This window comes from Pan troglodytes, chromosome 2, assembly GCF_028858775.2.
Source record: "Pan troglodytes isolate AG18354 chromosome 2, NHGRI_mPanTro3-v2.0_pri, whole genome shotgun sequence".
NCBI classification, from domain to species: Eukaryota; Metazoa; Chordata; class Mammalia; order Primates; family Hominidae; genus Pan; species Pan troglodytes.
The window spans coordinates 126,171,570-126,194,211 of record NC_086015.1 but is presented as its reverse complement, the minus strand read 5'-3'; the positions used below and the strand labels follow the sequence as shown (position 1 = coordinate 126,194,211).

The 22,642-nt window shown below is 53.0% G+C and overlaps 1 protein-coding gene across 5 annotated transcripts in view; it reads left to right on the top strand.

The window, feature by feature from the left end:
- The window catches only part of SEMA5B (semaphorin 5B), a 119,562-nt gene extending 97,275 nt beyond the window's left edge, over positions 1 to 22,287 (top strand). For 3 of the 5 annotated variants that reach the window (XM_016941755.4, XM_016941759.4, XM_016941756.4), the window contains 18 exons: positions 2,717 to 2,779; positions 3,159 to 3,257; positions 3,771 to 3,984; positions 5,097 to 5,382; positions 8,024 to 8,159; positions 9,339 to 9,546; positions 9,664 to 9,871; positions 15,890 to 16,007; positions 16,159 to 16,340; positions 17,796 to 17,939; positions 18,116 to 18,263; positions 18,373 to 18,598; positions 18,737 to 18,955; positions 19,456 to 19,626; positions 19,729 to 19,878; positions 20,263 to 20,307; positions 20,752 to 20,957; positions 21,186 to 22,287. In XM_016941755.4, the coding sequence (XP_016797244.2) occupies positions 2,717 to 2,779; positions 3,159 to 3,257; positions 3,771 to 3,984; positions 5,097 to 5,382; positions 8,024 to 8,159; positions 9,339 to 9,546; positions 9,664 to 9,871; positions 15,890 to 16,007; positions 16,159 to 16,340; positions 17,796 to 17,939; positions 18,116 to 18,263; positions 18,373 to 18,598; positions 18,737 to 18,955; positions 19,456 to 19,626; positions 19,729 to 19,878; positions 20,263 to 20,307; positions 20,752 to 20,957; positions 21,186 to 21,344 (2,982 nt within the window). In that variant the 3' untranslated portion in view covers positions 21,345 to 22,287. The remainder of the gene's footprint in view (positions 1 to 2,716; positions 2,780 to 3,158; positions 3,258 to 3,770; positions 3,985 to 5,096; positions 5,383 to 8,023; positions 8,160 to 9,338; positions 9,547 to 9,663; positions 9,872 to 15,889; positions 16,008 to 16,158; positions 16,341 to 17,795; positions 17,940 to 18,115; positions 18,264 to 18,372; positions 18,599 to 18,736; positions 18,956 to 19,455; positions 19,627 to 19,728; positions 19,879 to 20,262; positions 20,308 to 20,751; positions 20,958 to 21,185) is intronic. The other 2 variants (XM_016941757.4, XM_016941758.4) reach the window with 2 other exon arrangements.
- Positions 22,288 to 22,642: the final 355 nt, after the last annotated feature.

The following is a 22,642-nucleotide window of genomic DNA, read 5'->3' as shown; positions in this document are numbered from 1 at the left end:
ATGTCAATGGCATGGAAGAAAATTGTGGAGATCAGAGTCCTTTAAGAATTATTGCAACACTGACACCTAGGTAGTTGAAAGAATGATTCTCTAAACAGACAAACAGCAAAAATGAGCACTGACAACTCTAAAAAGTGATTCAGAAGAGATGAACACTGAATTCAAAGGTTTAAAGATACTCAATTTTGCGTATATTTTTTGTATGCCAAGATTGATATATGATAAAACATATGTCTGAATAAGAGCACTTTCAATATGTATACGTTAAAATTTTAACTAATAAGAGCATTTGATTGGCAGCAATTTTGTTTCTCAGTGGTTCATATTACAAGTTGGTGGTGCCATATATTCAGTGAAATCTGGGGTACTGGCTGTAAATACCAATGTTGATTTTAATTAAAACTGTCATTATAATGGGAGGATGGGGAGATGGGAAATGTTACGTGTGCTTTGGTGCGGGGAAGAACGGTGGTGGGTAAGTGGGAAAAATCTTCACCTCTGTAACAGGAATTCAAAAGATGAAGACTGAGATTGATACATATTTTTTAGAAATCGATTTTAAAAAACAGAGAAACAACTAAAAGAGGTGAAGGTGGTTGTCCTTGGGAAAAGGGGTGGGCTATGGGAGGAGTGGGTCGTCGGAGTTTTAATTAATACATTTTAATACTATTTAACTTTTTAAACTCTGTACATCACTAATTTGATAAAAATAATTTTTGAAATAAATTAAAAATAAATAAATGGTCTCAAAAAAGCCATTCTGTGCTGTTCTCTCTATAAACCTATATACTTTTTGGGGGGCATATGGCCTAACTTTTGGTTAGAGAAATCTATTCACTGTGAGAGGCTGCAGGATGTAGCAGAAAGAGCTTAGTTCTGGTGTCAATTGTCTGGAGTCATCTTGGGTTTCTCGTTTACTAGCTGTGTGACCTTGGGCAACTTGCTCCACCTCTCTGGACTTTAGTGTTCTTCCCTGTAAAACAAGCAAAAGGCTATGTGTTTCACTGTTTTCTGTGAGGATCAAAGAGAAAAAGTGTGTCAAGTCCCTGGCACAGTGCCTGTCCCATTGTTGAATTCAGCGTAACTTTAACTCCTTTTACGGTACAGCCCCCTCTTCAGTGGAATCAAGGCTGACCCCTTTGGTGTGCTCCTCTGCTCAGAGACTCGAGGACCCTTTGCTCATGCGGTCCTCCCAGAGCCGCCCACCGTCCGGGGCTTTTGGCCTGCACAACTGCAATGTTTGTGGCTCGTTGCTCTTTTCTGTCCCCAGAAACCCCGAGATTTCTTGTTTATGGCCCTCTCTTCTCTCATATCAGGCTCAGCCTGGGAGTTGATGGGTCCTGAGTATGACAGTGCTCGGTTGTTTCTGTCCAGATGAACACCGTGGCTCTGTGGCCAGATTCAGGGTCCTTTGCTCTTCTCCAAGGTCTGGGAGACACAGAAGCCTGGGCTCCAAACTTGTCACTCATCTCCTGAATCCAGGGTGTGCAGGAGTCAGCCTCCCTCTGCCTCACAAAGCAGCCATCACCAGGGCAGGTTGGCTGTGGGCTGGAAAGCAGAGAGAGGCCTGCTGCTCGCTCTCCCGGCCCCCTGCCTCCCCTCCCACACTGCGGCCTCTGGGGCTCTGCAGGCAGTGACTTCATGGCTAGAAACAGCCTTGTTAGAAATTAAAAGCAGGTGGGCTCTTTTTTTTCCCCTCCCCATTTGGAAGACAGAGCTGCTTGCTCAGGGCTCCCTCTCCCAGGACAGATAGGCAGTTCATGTTTATACACGTGACCCAGAAATATATAATGAGCCACGCCAGGGCTGTTGACATTGCCTGGACGTGGAGGGCATCACGCCTCCCTTCAGCTGCTGTTCAGAGAGAGTAGAGGCAGAATAGATGAAGGGGAAGAAGGGATCCTGGGTTGGGGACAGCCCTCTCCTAATGCCATGGGCATGTGAGAACATGGCACTGTCCTGCAGGTCCCCGCATGAAAGCTGTGTCCCCAGACACATTACCCCACGGCAGAGCATGAGTGATGCTACCAGGGAAGCTGGGAGGAAAGTGCAGACAGTGGGGGTGGGAGGATGGAGAGCAATTAGGAAAGGGGAAGTTCTAGCCCTTAAGACTGTGGGAACACACATAACCTTTGGAATCAGAAATGTGGGTTCCAGTCCCTGCTCTACACGAGGTTCTGTGTGACTTGCTTAGGTCACACAGAACCTTGGTTTTCCCCATCTGTTAAGGAAAAAGCCCAGAGTTGTCAACAGAAAATTAAATCTCTTACATTCAGGGTTTGCCAAATCTTTTCTCCCTTCCTGCCTGCCACTGAGTTCAGGGCCATCTGGCACAGAATAGGCGCATTCCCCACTCAGGGCCTGGGGTGGGATTGAAGGTCCTTCGGCCACTTCCAGCTCCCTGGCTGACTCCGAGGGCAGAGCTGCGTGGGGATGACGAAAGATTCAGAAGCTGTTCCTCCAGGCCTCCTCTGACACAAGCAGGCAGTGGGGTGTTGGGCTGAGGGTGCCCACCTGTGAAAGACCTCTGGGTAAGGAGATTGGGAGCCCTCCCAGGTCCATGAGGATGTAGTGAGAGGAGCCCTCACCCTGCAGACCAGCCCTCCTTCACAGCTTCCTGTCCACTCCCGACACTGGCTGCTGCCTGCTCTGCCAGCGAGTGGCAGTAAATGACACAGCCATGTGATGTCTGTGTGCTCCTGTGTTCCTCCCCCAGGCCACAGAGTGGGCCTCCAGTGAGGACACGCACCGCTCCTGCCAAAGCAAAGGGAAGACTGAGGTACGTGGTCTCGGCGGTCCAGGGGCCCCACCTGGAGCTGGAAAGAGGCCTGTGGTTGTGGGGATGGAGCAGCACTGTGTGGACTGAGGTCCCCTGCTAGAGAGGCCTGGCCAAGATGAGCTGGGGCTCCTTGGGCAGGTGAGGATACAGCCCTGTGGCGAGCTGGTCCTGAGCATCTGAGTGAGCAGTGATGCGGAGAGATGACCTTGGTGGGAGGGGACGTCCACAGACGTGACCCGGACGTCGGGACAGGTGGATCTGGGGTCAAGGGGAGTGTTTAGAATACTTGTTGGCATCCATGACGCAGTGGTGTGAGGGTGAGATATCCAGCATCGCACCTGGAGAGCTGTGCTGTCTGCTCCTTTCCTTCCTGCCTCAGGAGGAGTGTCAGAACTACGTGCGAGTCCTGATCGTCGCCGGCCGGAAGGTGTTCATGTGTGGAACCAATGCCTTTTCCCCCATGTGCACCAGCAGACAGGTGGGCAGCTCAGGGTGGAGGAGACTGAAGGGGGCACCATGCCGGGGGTTCTCCTGCCTAGGCACACAGCCTTGAAGGGGGGTTGCCAAATTTTGCAAACAGACACCCAAAACAGAAACAAAAGGACACCCAGTTAGATTTGGAGTTTAGATAAACAATAAATGATATTTTAGCATAAATGTGTCCCATGAAGTGTCTGGGACAAACTTATACTAAAAATTTACTCCCTGTTCGTCTGAAATTCAAATTGAGCTGGGCCTTCTGTGTTTTGTTGGTCAGCCTTACCTTGGAGGGTCCTGACTGGGGCTGGAGGCAGATGGAGCTACTGGGAAGACCTCTCCCTCACTGAGGGCTGCTCCCTCAGAGGGACCATGAGCTGAGCAGTGAGATGATGCTGGAGGAGGGGAGAGGCCCAGAGAGACTGGGGCACAGGAGGAAACAAAACTCAGATGGAAAGAACAGGCAGCCCCAGGGCTTCAGGGAAAAGTGTCCCCTTCTCCCCATTGTCCCCAGGTGGGGAACCTCAGCCGGACTGTTGAGAAGATCAATGGTGTGGCCCGCTGCCCCTATGACCCACGCCACAACTCCACAGCTGTCATCTCCTCCCAGGGGGAGCTCTATGCAGCCACGGTCATCGACTTCTCAGGTCGGGACCCTGCCATCTACCGCAGCCTGGGCAGTGGGCCACCGCTTCGCACTGCCCAATATAACTCCAAGTGGCTCAATGGTAAGGAGGCCCCAGTGCCAGGGGTGGGGACTCCCCTGGTTTTGATCCCACCAGCCCACCCTGAGCCCCCCATTCATCCTCCTTCCTGCCAACCTCTGCAAGTGCTCCCACTTGCCTCATCAAGGAAGAGGTCCAGAGTAGGGCAGAATAGACCAGAGCATGCTAGAGATGGGCCCCAGACGAAATCACAGGTGATGTCCCGAGGCCACAGAACAGATGGAGTGTGGGCTATTAGGAGAGACGGAGATAATTAGGAATTGTTTAGGAAAACAAGTTATGGATAAGAAAAAATTATGGGGCCAGGTATAGTGGCTCATGCCTGTAATCCCAACACTTTGGGAGGCTGAGGCAGGAACATCTCTTGAGGCCAGGAGTTGGAGACCAGCCTGGGCAACATAGCAAGACCCTGTCTCTAAAAATAAAAAAAATAAATCAGCCAGGCGTGGTGATGCATGCCTGTATTCCTACCTACTCAGGAGACTGTGGTGATAGGATGCCCTGAGCGTAGGAGTCTGAGACTGCAGTGAGCTATGATCGCATCCCTGAACTCCAGCCTGGGTGAAAGAGCAAGAGCCAGCCTCTTAAAAAAGAAAGAAAGAGAGGGAGGGTATGGAAAGGGCCATATGAGTTTCCTAACCCTTGGGGTTGAACCCCTGCTTCCTCACTAACTATTAGGTTGGTGCAAAAGTAATTGTGGTTTTTGCCATTAAAAGTGATGGTGAAAATTGCGATTACTTTTGAACCAACCTAAATAGCTGTGTGTCCTTGAGCAAGTACTTAAACTCTCTGTGCCACAATGTTGTATCTGTAATATGGGGATAATCATAGGATTTACCTCATATGTTGATGGACTGGATTAATCCACATAAAGTACTTACGATGGTGTCTGGCACCCAGTGAGAGGTGGGCGGTAACACATGTTTAATATTACAGCTGCCCTTGGTATTGGAAATGGGAAGAGAGTTAGTTAGGGCCCCCAGGTCACCAAGCCTGCAGAGAGAAGGATGTCAGGATGCCCATCTGGGAAAACTGAAGTAGTTGAGTCCTCCTGACTCTGCCATCTTCTTCCCCGCTGGCCTGCCCTGCCCCTTGTTCCTCTTCTGCCCACCCAGAGCCAAACTTCGTGGCAGCCTATGATATTGGGCTGTTTGCATACTTCTTCCTGCGGGAGAACGCAGTGGAGCACGACTGTGGACGCACCGTGTACTCTCGCGTGGCCCGCGTGTGCAAGAATGACGTGGGGGGCCGATTCCTGCTGGAGGACACATGGACCACATTCATGAAGGCCCGGCTCAACTGCTCCCGCCCGGGCGAGGTCCCCTTCTACTATAACGAGCTGCAGAGTGCCTTCCACTTGCCGGAGCAGGACCTCATCTATGGAGTTTTCACAACCAACGTGTGAGTCCTGCCCTCTGCCAGCCCCTTGCCTGTGATGTCAGGAGCCGGCCTGGCCTCACGGCCTGGTGGGCTTCATCTATAAAATGGGGACTGCTGTGCCTCCTGCCGGGGGTCATCTGAGGATTTTGTGACTTACTGCTTCTGGAGCGGTAAGCTCGTGTTCTGGGTTGCTGGGAAGGGCAAGCCTAGGCCAGAGATGAATAAAGCAAATGAATCTGCCTTAGGCTGCATGAAGGAGGAACATGCTGGTGATGAAGGTGGAAAAGACTGCCTTGGATGAGGGGATGTAGCCATGTGGGGGAGGGGAGCAGGCAGCAATAACCATAGGGAGGCTCAACAGGAATTCACTAAGGTCCCTTCCAACCTCAGGACTATGTGATTCTGATCTAACCAGCAGTCTTCTGGTAACCCTGCCATCACCTCCCATCTAGACTGTGCTGGAAAACCAGGCTGGGAATGACAGCCCCTTTTGCTTCCTAGGTGTGAGGATGAGTAACCCTCACAGATCATGGGACCCTCCTCCCACCACCTCCCTCTGTGTAAGAGGCTAACCCAAACAGGTGACTTTCCTATAGACCAAGCTTGTCCAGCCCAAAGCCTTTGGGCTGCATGTGGCCCTGGACAACTTTGAATGAGGCCCAACACAAATGTGTAAATTTTCTGAAAACTTTACGATATTTTTTTTCTTTTTCTTTTCTTTTTTTTTTTTTGTTTGAGACAGAGTCTTGCTCTGTCGCCCAGGCTGGAGCGCAGTGGGGCAATCTCGGCTCACTGCAACCTCTGCCTCCTGGGTTCAAGCGATTCTCCTGACTCTCAGCCTCCAGAGTAGCTGGGACTACAGGCACGTGGCACCACGCCTGGCTAATTTTTTGTATTTTTAGTAGAGATGGGGTTTCACTGTGTTAGCCAGGATGGTCTCAATCTCCTGACCTCGTGATCTGCCTGCCTTGGCCTCCCAAAGTGCTGGTATTACAGGTGTGAGCCACCACGCCCAGCCGGCAATATTTTTTTTTTTTCTCATCAGCTATTGTTAGCGTTTAGTGTATTTTATGTGTGGCCCAAGACTACTCTTCTTCCAATGTGGTCCAGGGAAGCCAAAAGATTGGACACCCTGATATAGACAGTGATGGGTGGGCACCGAGACCAAGGAAGGCACTGGCTGCACAGTGTGCTTTGTAGGAACACCAGAAGCCTATAAGGCATGGAGTGGTGTTTGATCACTTTGGGCCCCAGATAGCAGGCACTGGATGAGGGCCAGGCTAGCTATAGGAAAGACAGTGTGAGGGGGTGGACCGAAATGAGAGTCAGGAGTAGGTGGAGAGGCATCGAAACTGATGCCATCAGTGTGGATTCTAAATAGTGTATTGATTGCATGCCTTCTCCATGCAGGTGCCTGTCCTGGTAGGGGTGCGGCGTCAGGGAGCAAAAGCAGACATGGTTCTGCCTTTAAAAGCTTAAACAGGGTGATGGATATTAAACAACAAATTTTCATCATGAGAAATGCTACAAAGGGAAAGGGCAGTGTGCAGAAAAGCCTCTAACAGTATAGAGGAGTGGTGATCAGGGAAAGCTTCCTGTAGGAAGTGACATCTATAAGATGAATAGGAATAAACTAAGGGAGAGGAGCATTCCAGCCTGAGGGAACATGTGCAGAGGTTTGAGGTAGGAAGAAATGTTTCAGGAGCTAAGCAGAGATCAGTGTGGCAAGACATTTAAGGGTGAGGAGAAGAAAGACAGGAAGGAGGGTGAAGGGGTAGGGCAGGGAGGGTATGTCCCAAAGGACATTGCAGACTGCTTTAATCTTTATTGTAAGAGCAAGGAGAAATTATTGACAGGTTTGAAGCAGTCCAGCGACCAGCTCGGAGGTGCATTTTGAAACGCTCACCACTCTGGCTGCCATGTGGAGAATGGATTAGGATACTAGACAGGCTGCAGGCAGACCACCAGGAGGACAATGCAGCATTCAGGGGACTAGAGGGTGGCTGAAACCAGGCAGAGGTGGAGAGAAATGGACACATTTGGGAGAAGAACTAAATGCAAAGAACATAACTGGAGGCGTTTGGTATGGTGGTTTCCACTCTGTGAGCTGTTCATGTAAGATTCATGGAAACATGCTTCTGTGACTGAAAGGGTCTCCTGGGTCATCTGAACTCAGGGTGTGGCAGGCTACGGCATAACTCAGTGGTTTGGTAATCAGCTTTTGTAAATAAATCAATCAGAATAGAATGGAATAAAATATCAGAGTCTTAACATATTTAGTAAGGGTAAGTTCATAAAACTTCTTTATGGATGTGTGCATATTATACTGAGTTGTAGGGTAAACTATATCTCTTACCATGGTCCGTGGACTACAATGTTTGAAAGCCACTGTATTTCAGCCCCCCCTGGATAAGGGAGGGAGGGAGGGAGGCAGTAGCACAGAAGGATTCACCAGTGCTTCTTGTCAGTGGGTCGTTCCCAGGGGGTTTACAGAGTGTGAGGACCACATCTCCTCCCTTTGAGATCCCCCCATGGTGTGCCAGACACATCATAGATACTTACAGAGCCTTGGGAATTGGACATGACAGCTGGCTGTGGGGTTTATGAGGAAGGTGCCAGGTCTTACAGGGAGGGCCCTGTGCCACCACTTCTTGCCTTTCAGAAACAGCATCGCGGCTTCTGCTGTCTGCGCCTTCAACCTCAGTGCTATCTCCCAGGCTTTCAATGGCCCATTTCGCTACCAGGAGAACCCCAGGGCTGCCTGGCTCCCCATAGCCAACCCCATCCCCAATTTCCAGGTACAGAATCTCCTCCTCTTTCCCTGTCTTCACACACTGCCTTACCCCCAGATTACCAGCCACAAGCTGATTCCCAACTGCTTAGCACAGACAGACACCAGACCCGTCCCTGCCAGTCCATGCCCATCTCTGGGGTCCTCAGTGGTTCCTTGAGGGTATTAGCCTCTACGACTGTGAGGGAGAGTGGGTGAGGGGCAGTGCGAGGAAGCATGCTCGGAGCCATCTCGAAATGTGAGCCCACACCTCCAGGGAGGCAGGGAAGTGGGACCTCAGCTCTCCACAGTGTAGAGGACCAGGAAAGCACTACACAAGCTGTCTGGCTGGAATTTGGGAATGTTAAGCAGAGCTTTCTCGCGGTGTGTTCAACGTGGGTACTAATTCCTGGAAGTGGTCAGTGCTAGGAGTGGTCAGGGTGTGGTCAGGGCCCAGCCGTGGGTAGTGTGAGTATCCCCCATCCCCATGGAGAAGGGGAAAGAACCAGGGGGCAGAGGAGGCTGCTGATGGTTGACTTTCGTGTTCGCCCAGCTTCCCACCCAGGGGGTGGGATGGAGCTGGGAAAGACCTCAAGCTTTGCAGTCCTACCATCTAGCCTATCTCTGTGTGACCTTGGACAAAAAAGTCATCCAACCTCCTTCAGTCTCCTTTTCCTTATCTGGAACTAGGGATAATACTGTAAGAGATAATACCTCACAGATATGTGAGAAGGTTCATATGCCTGGAATGTAGGAGATGCTCAGTAAAAGGTGGTTGGCTTCCAGCTTTGGTTTAGAAATCATAAGAACTTTGAGCTGGTAAGGACACAGGAGAGGGACAGCAGGCTTGGCCCAAGGTAGGAGAGGGGCACCTACAGCAACAGCATAAAAATCACCGGACACTCGTCCACACTCAAAGTATCCGTTTTTAGATAGTCCATTCCCCTTTGCTCTCCTCTCTCCTATTCCCCAACCTTGGCAGGATCCTCCTTCCCCATCTCCCCAGTCTCCTGTTCTTAGTTCCCAAAGAAGAGGCATCCCACCCTGGAAAGGGTGCAGGACGCCCAGCAGGGATGCTGGGGGTGGGGGGTGCTGGAGAATCAGCGTCTGCTGCTGTGGCCACCTGGGTTGCCAGGAGGAGGGAGCCGGCGGGGGATGGCGGCAGCCCTGGTGGCCGGGGCGCGCGTGACCTGGCTCCCCGCGGCAGTGTGGCACCCTGCCTGAGACCGGTCCCAACGAGAACCTGACGGAGCGCAGCCTGCAGGACGCGCAGCGCCTCTTCCTGATGAGCGAGGCCGTGCAGCCGGTGACACCCGAGCCCTGTGTCACCCAGGACAGCGTGCGCTTCTCACATCTCGTGGTGGACCTGGTGCAGGCTAAAGACACGCTCTACCATGTACTCTACATTGGCACCGGTGAGCCGGCCCGGCCCAACCTGGACTGCAGGTCGGGGGTGGGTTGAGGGACGGGGCAGGGCTGCAAGATTCCGGGGCCTTCAAGGCCACCTTGGTCTGGCTCCCCCTCTCCCCCAGAGTCGGGCACCATCCTGAAGGCGCTGTCCACGGCGAGCCGCAGCCTCCACGGCTGCTACCTGGAGGAGCTGCACGTGCTGCCCCCCGGGCGCCGCGAGCCCCTGCGCAGCCTGCGCATCTTGCACAGCGCCCGCGCGCTCTTCGTGGGGCTGAGCGACGGCGTCCTGCGGGTCCCACTGGAGAGGTGCGCCGCCTACCGCAGCCAGGGGTAAGCCGGGACAGGGCGGCTCCCGAGGCCCCCATTGCGGAGGAGGCGCTTAAGAGGCGGGGCTTTGGACCCGGGAGACCTGGGCTGGGTCCCTGCAGTCTCCACTAGTGTGCCTTAGGACAAGTCACTCCACCTCGCTGAACCTTGGTTCTCTCCTCGTAAAACATCTTGCAGGGCTTTTGTGAGGGTTAATTGAGATAATCTCCATAAAGCACTTATCAGTACCTGGAGGAAGTGTGTGCTTAGCAAATTTTGGTGGGTGGCTGTTGTTATCACTGTTGTCAAACACATAGCTAGGGCCAGTCAACCATCTCTAGCCCACTTGATTTATTCTCAGTCCTTTCTGTACAGAGAGGTCTTTATCTTTGAAACCACAGCACTTATAGCCCAGATATGGGGGCAGATGGAGATGATGCTTTGAGTCAGCCCCACGTTTTTGCTCCTCTTGCTTCCTTCCTTAGAAGAGGTAGAGAGGGCTGCTGCAGGTAGGGCAGAGGTGAGGCGCCACGTGGAGGAGTTGCCCTGGCTTCCCACTGCTTCTGAACTTGGTTCTTCATGTCATAGCTTCAAGTGGACTCACAGATTTGACAACTATGGCATCAGTGTTTAAGGGGGAAACCAAAGCCTATTCCAAAGCCAAATGGAAATGTAGCCCAGACTCCTACCACCCGAGGCTCTCCCAGGCTGCATCGCCTCATTTTCATGATACTCAGAAGCTGGCACCACCACAGCCATGCGAGCTTCTGTGGCCTTTGCAACCAAGAGTCCTGGCTGTGCCATCTGTCCTCAAGATTCGGAAGACAAATGGTATCCATGATACAGGGCTGTTCTTCAGCTCCAGTGGGGTGTGCTAGGAGCTGGGCAGAGGGCTGTGGGGCCAAGAGGAGCTGGATGGTCTTGGTGAGGCAGCCAAGGAGGGGGAGTCTCAGGGCAGACACTCCAGCTCCCTTCAGCCCCAACACAAGTCTCCATCAGCAAGACACCACACACTTACTAAGACCTACCATGTTCAGGGCACTTTGTAAGACTGTTGGTGTGAGAGAAGGCAAGAGAAATAGGCCCCAAACACTGATTTCCCTCAGATCTCCAGATATCGGGGTGGGAAGAGAGCCTTGGCCTATATCAGACATGTGGGGAGAGATGGTCGGGTGTGGGGGGAAGGACACACATGGTGGAACCAGACACACCTGGAGCTCCATCTCAACTCCATCATCTACCAACCGTATGATCTTGAACAACTGAATCTTTTTGAGCTTCGGCTCTCTCATCTGGAAAATGGGGAGACATTTGATGGAGCAAATGATGTTTAACAGGCAGAGTTGTAAGGATTGGGACTAGTATTCATAAATTGCCCAGTCTAGCAAATCACAGGTGGTAGCTGGTATCTTTATTACTTCTTATCTCCCCAAATGCATTTAGGAGCCCTCCAGCCTCCTAGGCCCTCTGGAGTCTCGTTGAATATAGTCAGTACAGCCTGGCAATGAATCACAGGCTTTCACATATGGCTTGTTCTCCAAGAGGTTGTAAATCCTTAAAGGCAAACCCAATGTCTCAGTATTTTTTATACTCCACCAGGGAGTCCCACCCAGCCCAAGGCACCAAGTGGCCTTCTACACATGACTGATCCTTCAGTTGACTGACTGTTTGGCTTGAGAGGAGTTCGGTGCAGGAGAAACATGGGGAATGGGACTGGAAACTGGATTGAGGCCAACTGAGAAGGCCAGGGGAGGATTTTGACTTGAATCCTGTGGCTGTGGGCACTGGAGTGGTCCTAGAGCAGTGGAGTGCAGTCATGGGCTGTGTGAAAAGATCAATCAGACAGTGGTGAACAGCACTGTCATGTAGCAGATGGATGGTTCAGGTGGCCTAGTATGGCTCTAAGCCAGATCTGAAGGAACGGGGCCTGCAGTGGACGGGAGGAAGGAAAGGGGCTGGGATGTTCAGCTCCAGTGGGGTGTGCTAGGGAGGCCTGTGCTCACATTCTGCAGAGACGGGCTGAGGGGCTTGTGTAGTGTGCCCATTGCACTCTTGCCCTGGAGCAAGGCAGAAAGAAGTCAGTTTGGAGTTTGGTGCTTTCATCCTATTTTGTTTCCTGACTTTGAGATAGGAGCCCCTGATGTGTACAGTGAAAACCCTGCTAAAAAACTATAGGTGAATCCAAAAAGCATGAAACGCAAGGTCACATTATCAGAAGATTAGAAAAATGGCTAGAGCAAGTACACACAGTCACCAAGCTGTGCACTCCAGGAGTCTGGGAGCCAACTGCCGCAATATATTAGAATTTGCACTGTTGTGGGGTGTGTTGTCACAAGGTTTTACTGTGTTCTAGGAGAGGCATTTCATGCTTTTTCCCTCATGCCTTCCAAAACTGGCAGGAAGATTAGGGTGGGTAAGCAGAGGCCTCTTCAGGCTCCCTCCTCTGCCCAGGATCCAGGGGTTATCTCCAACTGCCTCTTTTCACTCAGGAGAATCTCAGCCCCATGGGGCACCTCCAAGACCTGGCCTGGCCAGAGAGAGATCAGTGCTCCCACGAGGAGGAGCTGGGGAATAAACTGCTGACTGGCTCTGCAAAGCGGGTGTTTTATTCATGGACCACCCCTTTCCTCCTTCCAGCATGCCTTTCACCCTGCCTTTGAGAGGGGGTCCTCTACCCCCAACTCATTCACAGATCTCCCCTGGCTGCCCCATGAGCGCAGGGAAGGCCCACTCTCAGCCATTTTTTTGCTCACAACCTCCAGAGATACCTTTTCCACCCTGGACAGCTCCCACTGTGAGACTACTACACCACAGTGCTGGAATCAGCCTGCCTGCAACTTCCACCATCCATCTCTGTCACACCTCCGAGCCCATGGAATGAACCTGTTCCTTTTTGTAATGGCTGCTTGAGACATTGCAGTAAAAAAAAAAAAAAAAAAAGACATGGTGATATATTACTGGTCTGATGGCTCCTTTATGAAAAGGACTCTAAACTGCCACCCATTTCCACAGTCAGAGACACACTTTAAGTCTCTTATCCTTGGAGCTTTCATTTTTCTTAAGAGCGTTCCCTGCTCTGTAAGCTTTGGAGTGGCCTTTGGCCAAAAGCAGCAAACGTGGTTCCACTTGAGCCAAGGGGGCAGTTATCCCTTTTATTCACAAGAAGAGAGCTCGGGCACTGGCCTCAAGAAGCCTCAAGGGTCCCCTCAGGCTGCCAGGGAAGGGGCAGGGCAGGTGTGTCCGTGAAGAATCTGGTATCCTCTTTCTTCTCTGGGACTTAATTGAGGGCAGGGGAAGCTGAAGGGGTGAGAGGGCTTGGAGAAAGGAGGCTGGAGCCAGCATCTACTCTATGTTTTTCTTCTTTGCTATTCTGCCATGGTTTGGAAAGACAAGACACTTCATCCCTTGGCTTGGGAATCTTGACAAAAGTGGCCCCTGGCACAGCAGTTCTCAACCATGGGTACACAGCAGAGTTACCTGGGGGGTACTTAGAAGATTCCAGTGCCTAGGCCTATTCCAGTCCAAAAAGCCAAAGTATAGGTTGGTGGCTTTTTGTTTTGTTTGCTTACGCTTTTTAAAGGATGCCCAGGAGATCCTAATTTGCAGTGAAGCCTGGGAACTCCTGCTGTAAAACTGGTTAGGCTCTAGATGGAAGAAGGAGCAAGAGGCCCATTGCATTTCTCCAGAATCTTCTGCATTTGTCTTACATAAGCTGATTCAGGTTTTCTGCTCTTACCCATTTTCTCTGCTGGCAGACATTTGTTTTTGATAATAGAATATTGTTTATTATTATTATTAGTCACTAGCTATGGCTAATTCTTTTTTCCAGTTAATTTGTGCCACTTATAATGCCACATAAGCTGCCTGTAGAGGTTGATACCCATTTTTGAGTGCTGAAGGAAATAAATTCAGGAGTGGGCTTTGCTGAGTTCTCATTGGTTGAATTTGCTAGCAGTCCTCTTGATCCCAACGTCAGCCAGTAAGCAGAGTCTCAAAACCACAGGTTGCTGGGACTACTTGTGTACATGTGTTGCATGTAGTCCCACAGTGTCCAGTTTGATGGACTCTGCTGATAAAACACCCTCAAATCAAACCATTGATCCCAGAGGAAAATATGACCACACTTATCTTGTACAATTTACCCAAATTGTCCTTGAGTGAATAAACTGGAAACAGATTCCCCAGCAACAGTTAAGTATTCTGGATTCCTGGGTGGGCCACAGTGTGCTCACCAGGCTCCCATGATTGCCTCGCTTATATGAGGCTGCGGGTTGGCCCGGAGCAGCAGATAGTACTGTCTTCTTTGCCCTCCTTTGGTGACAGGGAGAAGCCCCACCCTCTTCTTTGTTTAATTAACATCATTTTTCTCTGGGGCCTGACATGATCTATTGAACCCACTGCAAGTTAAGAATTCACCTGACAGGTTACTCTCCCTGAAGCTTCAAGAGATAAGAAAAATTCTACCCCAGGGATGCCAAAAGCTGCAACTCTTAGCTCTTCGTTTGTTCTTGGTGTATCTCTTTAGCCCTAGGCATCTTTGGCCCCTTTGTCCAATGGGAAGATCCCTCTGCAAACTTACAGAATGGTGTGAACTCCCCACCAGGCTCCATCTTCTTTGCAGTCCAGTACCTTCTTCTCCAAAGCCTCTTCTGTTTTCCAACCTCCAATTTCTGAGCCCATGCTTAGTGCTCTCTCCAGACCCTCTTCAGCAGACTGGCTCAGAAGGGGGTGGAAGCTGGGGACAGGAACCAGAGGGATCGAGGTATCCCCCAGGATTGGCAGTGGGCTGAATGTTGGAGGGACCCTCCTTCTGGCACCAGGATTGGATACTCTCTGTACTTAGCAATGGATAGCAAAGCCTGATTCCATAATCCCCACAGACTTTTTCTCCCCTTTCAAGTCCTACTAGTGGAGATTAGATTTTTCTGTTAAAAAATTACATGAAGACATCAAAAGGAGAAAAAGAAGAAAGGAGCTCTGGACTATGAGAAGTGGAGGCATTTGGGGCATGCATCAGTGTGTGAACCAGTTATCATTTTGGGGCCACTGTAGAGAGACCAGCCCTCAGGGTTGAGGAACCGAGAACTGGGATGTGACCGCCTACAGCTTGAGCTCATTCTCACGATGCTAAAGCACTAGACTGCTTCCTGCCACTAAGCAGCACAAGCATGTGGGTGCTCCAGGTGACCATGGACAGTACCCAGTTGTCTGCTGATCCTGCGCTGTGTTTTGAGGGATGGGCTCATATTCAGTGTGTGAAATCAGACACAACCTCCCGTGGGAAGCAGAAGTGTGAGGGGAAAAGCGTGGTCAGAAAGCTTAGGTCTGGGCCCAGCTCTACCACCTATGATCTGTGTGATCTCAGGGAAACTACTTATCTCCTTGCCTTGGTACAATGAAAAGATTGTATAGTGGATCCCAGAGGTTCTCAGCCTGGCTCCCATTAGAATCACCCAGGGAGCTTTTAAACACTACTTCGCCCCTAGAGTGGGGTGGGCTCGGGTATTGGTATGTTTTGAAAGCTCCTCAGGTGATTCTAATGTGCAGCCAGGGTTGAGAATGGCTGGATTAAACCATCTGTAAGGCTTTTTCCATCTCTAATGTTTTATGACTCTATGATCATAGCATGTGCCAGGGAGGCATTTCCTCTTTGGGTTCCTGTTAACCACACCTGCACCTGTGGCTGTGGGTGAGGAGTATGGGGCACCCATATTTGGGGAAAGCAGTGCCATCTCTTTTAAACGTGCAGTCTCTGGAGGATGAGGGTTTGAGTCCTGGGTCAGGTCACTGGGTTTCCCCCAGATAACATGGGAATAATAACAGTACCCACTTCATTGGGGTGCTGGATTTAAATTAATTCATGCTTATAAAGTGCTTAAAATGATGCCTTACACACAGTAAAGGCTCAATGAACTTCATTATTATCATGGAGGACAAATGGATGGAAAGTGGTGCACAGAGGGGAGTGTTCACGTGTGTTCCTGAGATGCAGGTGAGGCTGGGAAGCCAGTGGGCTTGAGTCCCAGGACGTCTGTCTGGCAGGGCATGCCTGGGGGCCCGGGACCCGTACTGTGGCTGGGACGGGAAGCAGCAACGTTGCAGCACACTCGAGGACAGCTCCAACATGAGCCTCTGGACCCAGAACATCACTGCCTGTCCTGTGAGAATCCCCTTGTGTCCTCCCATCTCAGACCCCTCCTTCAATTCAGGCTATGACTCCCCATCAGTATTCCCCCAATCCCCTGAGATCTTACGACTTCCCTGCCCTTGGCTTGGGTAATAGGGGTACTGTCCCCCATGCGTGTCTTCAGGTGCGGAATGTGACACGGGATGGGGGCTTCGGCCCATGGTCACCATGGCAACCATGTGAGCACTTGGATGGGGACAACTCAGGCTCTTGCCTGTGTCGAGCTCGATCCTGTGACTCCCCTCGACCCCGCTGTGGGGGCCTTGACTGCCTGGGGCCAGCCATCCACATCGCCAACTGCTCCAGGTATGTGAGGACAGGGTTTGCATGGTGTCTGCCTTGGACCAGGGTGGGGAGAACTAGGGAAACAGGGACCCCTCACTCGGGTGTTTGCATAAGGGACAGAAACCACTTCAGGGCTGTGCTAGGGACTGGATAGGTGGCTAATATCTGAGGCAGGAAACCTGAGCCCTGAGGGAGTTTCCACGCTAGTGAGAGAGAAGTTTCTATCTCTTGGTGACTCTTGATGCAAAGAGGAATGCTGGGCAGGAATGGAGGTCACTCCTAGACAAAAGCATGCCTCAGTAAGTCTCATCCCAAACATGAGGAACAGCATGGGATGGTGGCAAGGCAAGCAAATCTAGTGCCAATCCCAGATTGCCACTGTCTGGAGGCGTGGCCGTGGCCTAGCCACCTAACCACTCTGAGCTTCTCTTAGTGAGGGTTATAGTACCCACCCAAGAGTTGTTGGGAGGGTTAAATGAGATAAGGTATATACAGAGCTTGCACAGTGCCTGGTACCTGGGGACTCCATAAAATAACTAAGCCATAATTTTAGACACTTTTTCTTTTTTTGAGACAGCGTCTCACTCTGTTGCCCAGGCTAGAGTGAAGTGGTGTGATCATGGCTCACTGTAATCTCCTGCCTCAACCTCCTGATTAGCTGAGACTACAGGTGCCCACACCATACCCAGCTAATTTTTAAAATTTTTTTGTAGAAACAAGAGTCTCATTATATTGCCTAGGCTGGTCTCAAACTCCTGGCTTCAAGTGTTCCTCCCACCTCAGCCTCCCAAAGCTCTGGGATTACAGGCATAAGCCACCACACCCAGCCTTGGACACTCTTAAAAAAACTATTTCATACACATTTATTAATGTAGCCCTCACAGCAACCTCATGGGGGTAGGAATACAATCATTGTCCTTACTTTAAAGTTAAGAGTACTTTAAAGTTAAGTTACAGAAGTTTCTAGTAACTTGCCCAGGGTTTCACAGCCAGCAAATGGTAGAGCCCAGATTTGAAAACTGGCGTCAGAGTAGGCATGAGTGAGCAGTGTCTGAGGCTGGAGCAAAGCATGTGCAATGTAGTACAGGGGACAGAGTGTTGGTTTCAGTGCAAGGATTGGGACCAGCCAGGAAGGCTGAAAGGGAGGCTGCAGACTGGAAAGGGGACTAGGGCCTTCTTCTCTAAAGAGTCTGCCCTTTTGGCCCTTGTGAGATGGGGCCATGTCCTACCTCTACGTCCTTAGTCCTGAGCACAGCCTGATATATAGAAGAAGGCTCTCAATACATGTCTGAAGGAGGAATAAATGAACGGATGGATGAGCGAGTCTGCCTGAGATGACCTGTTTAGAAGATACTTCTATGTCACTGTCCAGCCCTTTCTGACAGCAGTAGAAAATACATCGGCCCAGAGACAGACTAGATCTAAGAAGCTAGGGCTCAGAGGGGCATCTGTCTCTGTCCCCTCCCACCCCGCCAGGAATGGGGCGTGGACCCCGTGGTCATCGTGGGCGCTGTGCAGCACGTCCTGTGGCATCGGCTTCCAGGTCCGCCAGCGAAGTTGCAGCAACCCTGCTCCCCGCCACGGGGGCCGCATCTGCGTGGGCAAGAGCCGGGAGGAGCGGTGAGGGAGAACAGGCTTGCTCTGAGGTCCCAGACTTTCCGGGCCCCCCAGAAAGTGGCCTGGATTCTCCTCGTGATCCCGGGGACTCTCGTCCTTTCCGGTCTTGCACTCCCAGGGACCTCTCGTCAGGGAAGGGGGTCCCCCTCCCTGGATTGACGCCTCTCCCCCGACCCCAGGTTCTGTAATGAGAACACGCCTTGCCCGGTGCCCATCTTCTGGGCTTCCTGGGGCTCCTGGAGCAAGTGCAGCAGCAACTGTGGAGGGGGCGTGCAGTCGCGGCGTCGGGCCTGTGAGAACGGCAACTCCTGCCTGGGCTGCGGCGTGGTGAGGGTTGGGGCCGTGGGCCAGGGGCGCGGTGTAGGGTACTGGAGCCGAGGGGAGGGCGGGGCTGGAGGCCGTGGGGCTCTAAAGCTGCCTCCGCCGCCACCCGCAGGAGTTCAAGACGTGCAACCCCGAGGGCTGCCCCGAAGTGCGGCGCAACACCCCCTGGACGCCGTGGCTGCCCGTGAACGTGACGCAGGGCGGGGCACGGCAGGAGCAGCGGTTCCGCTTCACCTGCCGCGCGCCCCTTGCAGACCCGCACGGCCTGCAGTTCGGCAGGAGAAGGACCGAGACGAGGACCTGTCCCGCGGACGGCTCCGGCTCCTGCGACACCGACGGTACCGCCCCGCGCCCGGCGCCCCCTCCTTCCTCTCTCGCAGCCCCGGAGCGGTGAGGGCGGGGGCGGGAGCCGGGGAGGCCCAGGCCGGGGTCGGGGTGGCCGGGCGCCCAGTCGCTGAGGCCTAGCCCCTCCGCAGCCCTGGTGGAGGACCTCCTGCGCAGCGGGAGCACCTCCCCGCACACGGTGAGCGGGGGCTGGGCCGCCTGGGGCCCGTGGTCGTCCTGCTCCCGGGACTGCGAGCTGGGCTTCCGCGTCCGCAAGAGAACGTGCACTAACCCGGAGCCCCGCAACGGGGGCCTGCCCTGCGTGGGCGATGCTGCCGAGTACCAGGACTGCAACCCCCAGGCTTGCCCAGGTAACCCTGCACGGAAGGAATCCTTGGCCTAGCGAAACCCTGTCATCCTGGAGGCCCCCTTCCCCGCCCCAGGCCTACCCAGGAACTCCAATGCCCAGGTGACCCCTTCTCCCTGCCAACTCTGTGCTAGGGACCCCCAGAGCAAATTTCTGCCCCGGCCATAGATGCAATGGCTACTCCGGTGGAGTACGGCCTCAACTTATCCTCCTTGTCCCTTTTTTTTTCTCACCTTTCTTAATAAGTTAGACAGGTAAGAAGCTTGATTGGAGGTGGAGTCGGTCTCTCTCCCTCCGGGTGTCTCTGCTGCTTCCTGCGTTTCCCTCACCTGCCGCATGGGGTGGGGGCACTCCCTAACAGTGGACTGTTGGGTGGCGGGTGGATCGGGTGGATGTTGAGGTCACTGTGGCTCAGGGCAGAGTGGTCTGGGCTGGTATGGGATGGAAGACCGTCTTGGGCCCTGCCTGCCCCTACAGCCCCTCACACACCCCGTCCCCTTGCAGTTCGGGGTGCTTGGTCCTGCTGGACCTCATGGTCTCCATGCTCGGCTTCCTGTGGTGGGGGTCACTATCAACGCACCCGTTCCTGCACCAGCCCCGCACCCTCCCCAGGTGAGGACATCTGTCTCGGGCTGCACACGGAGGAGGCACTATGTGCCACACAGGCCTGCCCAGGTATAAGGCAAATCCCGCCAGGGCTGGGAAGCGCCATGGAGCCCTCTGATCCCCACCAGGGGGTCCCTGGGCAGTTAACCTCATCCTACCCACAATCCCCAGAAGGCTGGTCGCCCTGGTCTGAGTGGAGTAAGTGCACTGACGACGGAGCCCAGAGCCGAAGCCGGCACTGTGAGGAGCTCCTCCCAGGGCCCAGCGCCTGTGCTGGAAACAGCAGCCAGAGCCGCCCCTGCCCCTACAGCGAGATTCCCGGTAGGTACCCCTGCCAGCACCTGCGCAGCAACCCTTCCCAGCCTGCACTCCCAACTTCCTTCTCCTTCTGAAGCTTGTGTCCTGGTGGGGAGCAGGGGGCACAGGATGAAACACGGAGGTGGGGGGAAGGAGATGCCGAAAGAAAACTCCCATATTTGCCTCCATGCACACATTTGGGGTTTGGGCCCTCCTCATCCGGTGGATGCGCTAGCCCTTCTCAGAGGTGGGGTCTGAGGAGAGAGGGAGGGGAATGAAGGCCCCCACGCCTACCTAGTCCTACAGCTGAGCGTTGACCTAGAGGTCCTCCCAGGCTTACGCCTACCCTGCAGGGCCCCCCTCCTCTTGTCTCCGTCCCTGACACCCTGTCCACTGGTCTTCCTGCAGTCATCCTGCCAGCCTCCAGCATGGAGGAGGCCACCGGCTGTGCAGGTAAAAGAAACCGGCCCTACCTCATGCTGCGATCCTCCCAGCCCTCTGGCACCCCACTCCAAAGTCTGGACTCTTTCCACATCCTGCTCCAGACAGCCAAGCTTTGTTGGGGTCCCCACTGCTTTGAGATGGTGTGTAGGGTGGTCTGGGCAGTTCCCTCCATGCCCCCCCAGCTAGGAGGCCATCATCAGTCTGTACCCAAGGAAGAGTCATCTGACTCTAGACCCTCTGGTTGCCACCTCTGACTTGAGCCACAGGGTACCTTGTGAAAGAGGTCCCCAGTGACAGCCTCCCCAGCCTCCCTGTTTCCTTTGGCTGTGGCCTCAGAGCCCTTTCCAGGATGCCTCAGAGCCTCCTGTTGCTGTTTCTGCTCCCAGGGAGGCAGGCAGGAGTCTGTCCTCTTCACGGTGGCCCTTATCTTACTACCTGCCTCTCTTCCCCCAGGGTTCAATCTCATCCACTTGGTGGCCACAGGCATCTCCTGCTTCTTGGGCTCTGGGCTCCTGACCCTGGCAGTGTACCTGTCTTGCCAGCACTGCCAGCGTCAGTCCCAGGAGTCCACACTGGTCCATCCTGCCACCCCCAACCATTTGCACTACAAGGGCGGAGGCACTCCGAAGAATGAAAAGTACACACCCATGGAATTCAAGGTGGGAGCCTTCTTGTAGAAGCAGAGGGCAGGATAGGAGGGCAGGGTGAAGAGCGCAGGGGTTCTGGCCCTCAGCTGGGCGGAACTGGGCAGTGGTGGTGTGAACAGAGCACTGGATCCGCAGTCTGAGTGTTCTTGCACGGCTGGCTTCTGGACTCCTTGCCCTGGCCTGTTCCCTTCCCCTGCATGTTCCCTCACCCCTTTCTCTGGTTCCTTCTTCCACCCACAGACCCTGAACAAGAATAACTTGATCCCTGATGACAGAGCCAACTTCTACCCATTGCAGCAGACCAATGTGTACACGACTACTTACTACCCAAGCCCCCTGAACAAACACAGCTTCCGGCCTGAGGCCTCACCTGGACAACGGTGCTTCCCCAACAGCTGATACCGCCGTCCTGGGGACTTGGGCTTCTTGCCTTCATAAGGCACAGAGCAGGTGGAGATGGGACAGTGGAGCCAGTTTGGTTTTCTCCCTCTGCACTAGGCCAAGAACTTGCTGCCTTGCCTGTGGGGGGTCCCATCCAGCTTCAGAGAGCTCTGGCTGGCGTTGACCATGGGGGAAAGGGCTGGTTTCAGGCTGACATATGGCCGCAGGTCCAGTTCAGCCCAGGTCTCTCATGGTTACCTTGCAACCCACTGTCACGCTGACACTATGCTGCCATGCCTGGGCTGTGGACCTACTGGGCATTTGAGGAATTGGAGAATGGAGATGGCAAGAGGGCAGGCTTTTAAGTTTGGGTTGGAGACAACTTCCTGTGGCCCCCACAAGCTGAGTCTGGCCTTCTCCAGCTGGCCCCAAAAAAGGCCTGTGCTACATCCTGATTATCTCTGAAAGTAATCAGTCAAGTGGCTCCAGTAGCTCTGGATTTTCTGCCAGGGCTGGGCCATTGTGGTGCTGCCCCAGTATGACATGGGACCAAGGCCAGCGCAGGTTATCCACCTCTGCCTGGAAGTCTATACTCTACCCAGGGCATCCCTCTGGTCAGAGGCAGTGAGTACTGGGAACTGGAGGCTGACCTGTGCTTAGAAGTCCTTTAATCTGGGCTGGTACAGGCCTCAGCCTTGCCCTCAATGCACGAAAGGTGGCCCAGGAGAGAGGATCAATGCCATAGGAGGCAGAAGTCTGGCCTCTGTGCCTCTATGGAGACTATCTTCCAGTTGCTGCTCAACAGAGTTGTTGGCTGAGACCTGCTTGGGAGTCTCTGCTGGCCCTTCATCTGTTCAGGAACACACACACACACACACACACGCACACACAATCACAATTTGCTACAGCAACAAAAAAGACATTGGGCTGTGGCATTATTAATTAAAGATGATATCCAGTCTCCAAATGTCTCTGTGCATCTGTGCGTGGGCTCCTCTTGCATAGTCTAGGCAATCTGAGCAATGCACCAGGGTGGCAGATGGTCTCTCAAGGCGGAGGAAATGCCCCAAGTAGCCTTATCTTTAATAGATGATATCTTTCCATTTGTAGAATGGAAATACACATACAGTGTACACATACATTGCCCTACACCCTTTTTGGAAAAGATGTTGGGGATAAGCAAATTCACAAGTGGGGACATAAGGTACACCAAAGGCAACAAAACAGGAGAGAGTTCTGCCTGCTCCTTTAGCATCTCTTCAGGCAACAGCTCCAGGGTGTGAGTCCAGCGGGAGAGTGTTGATGAGAATTATTTT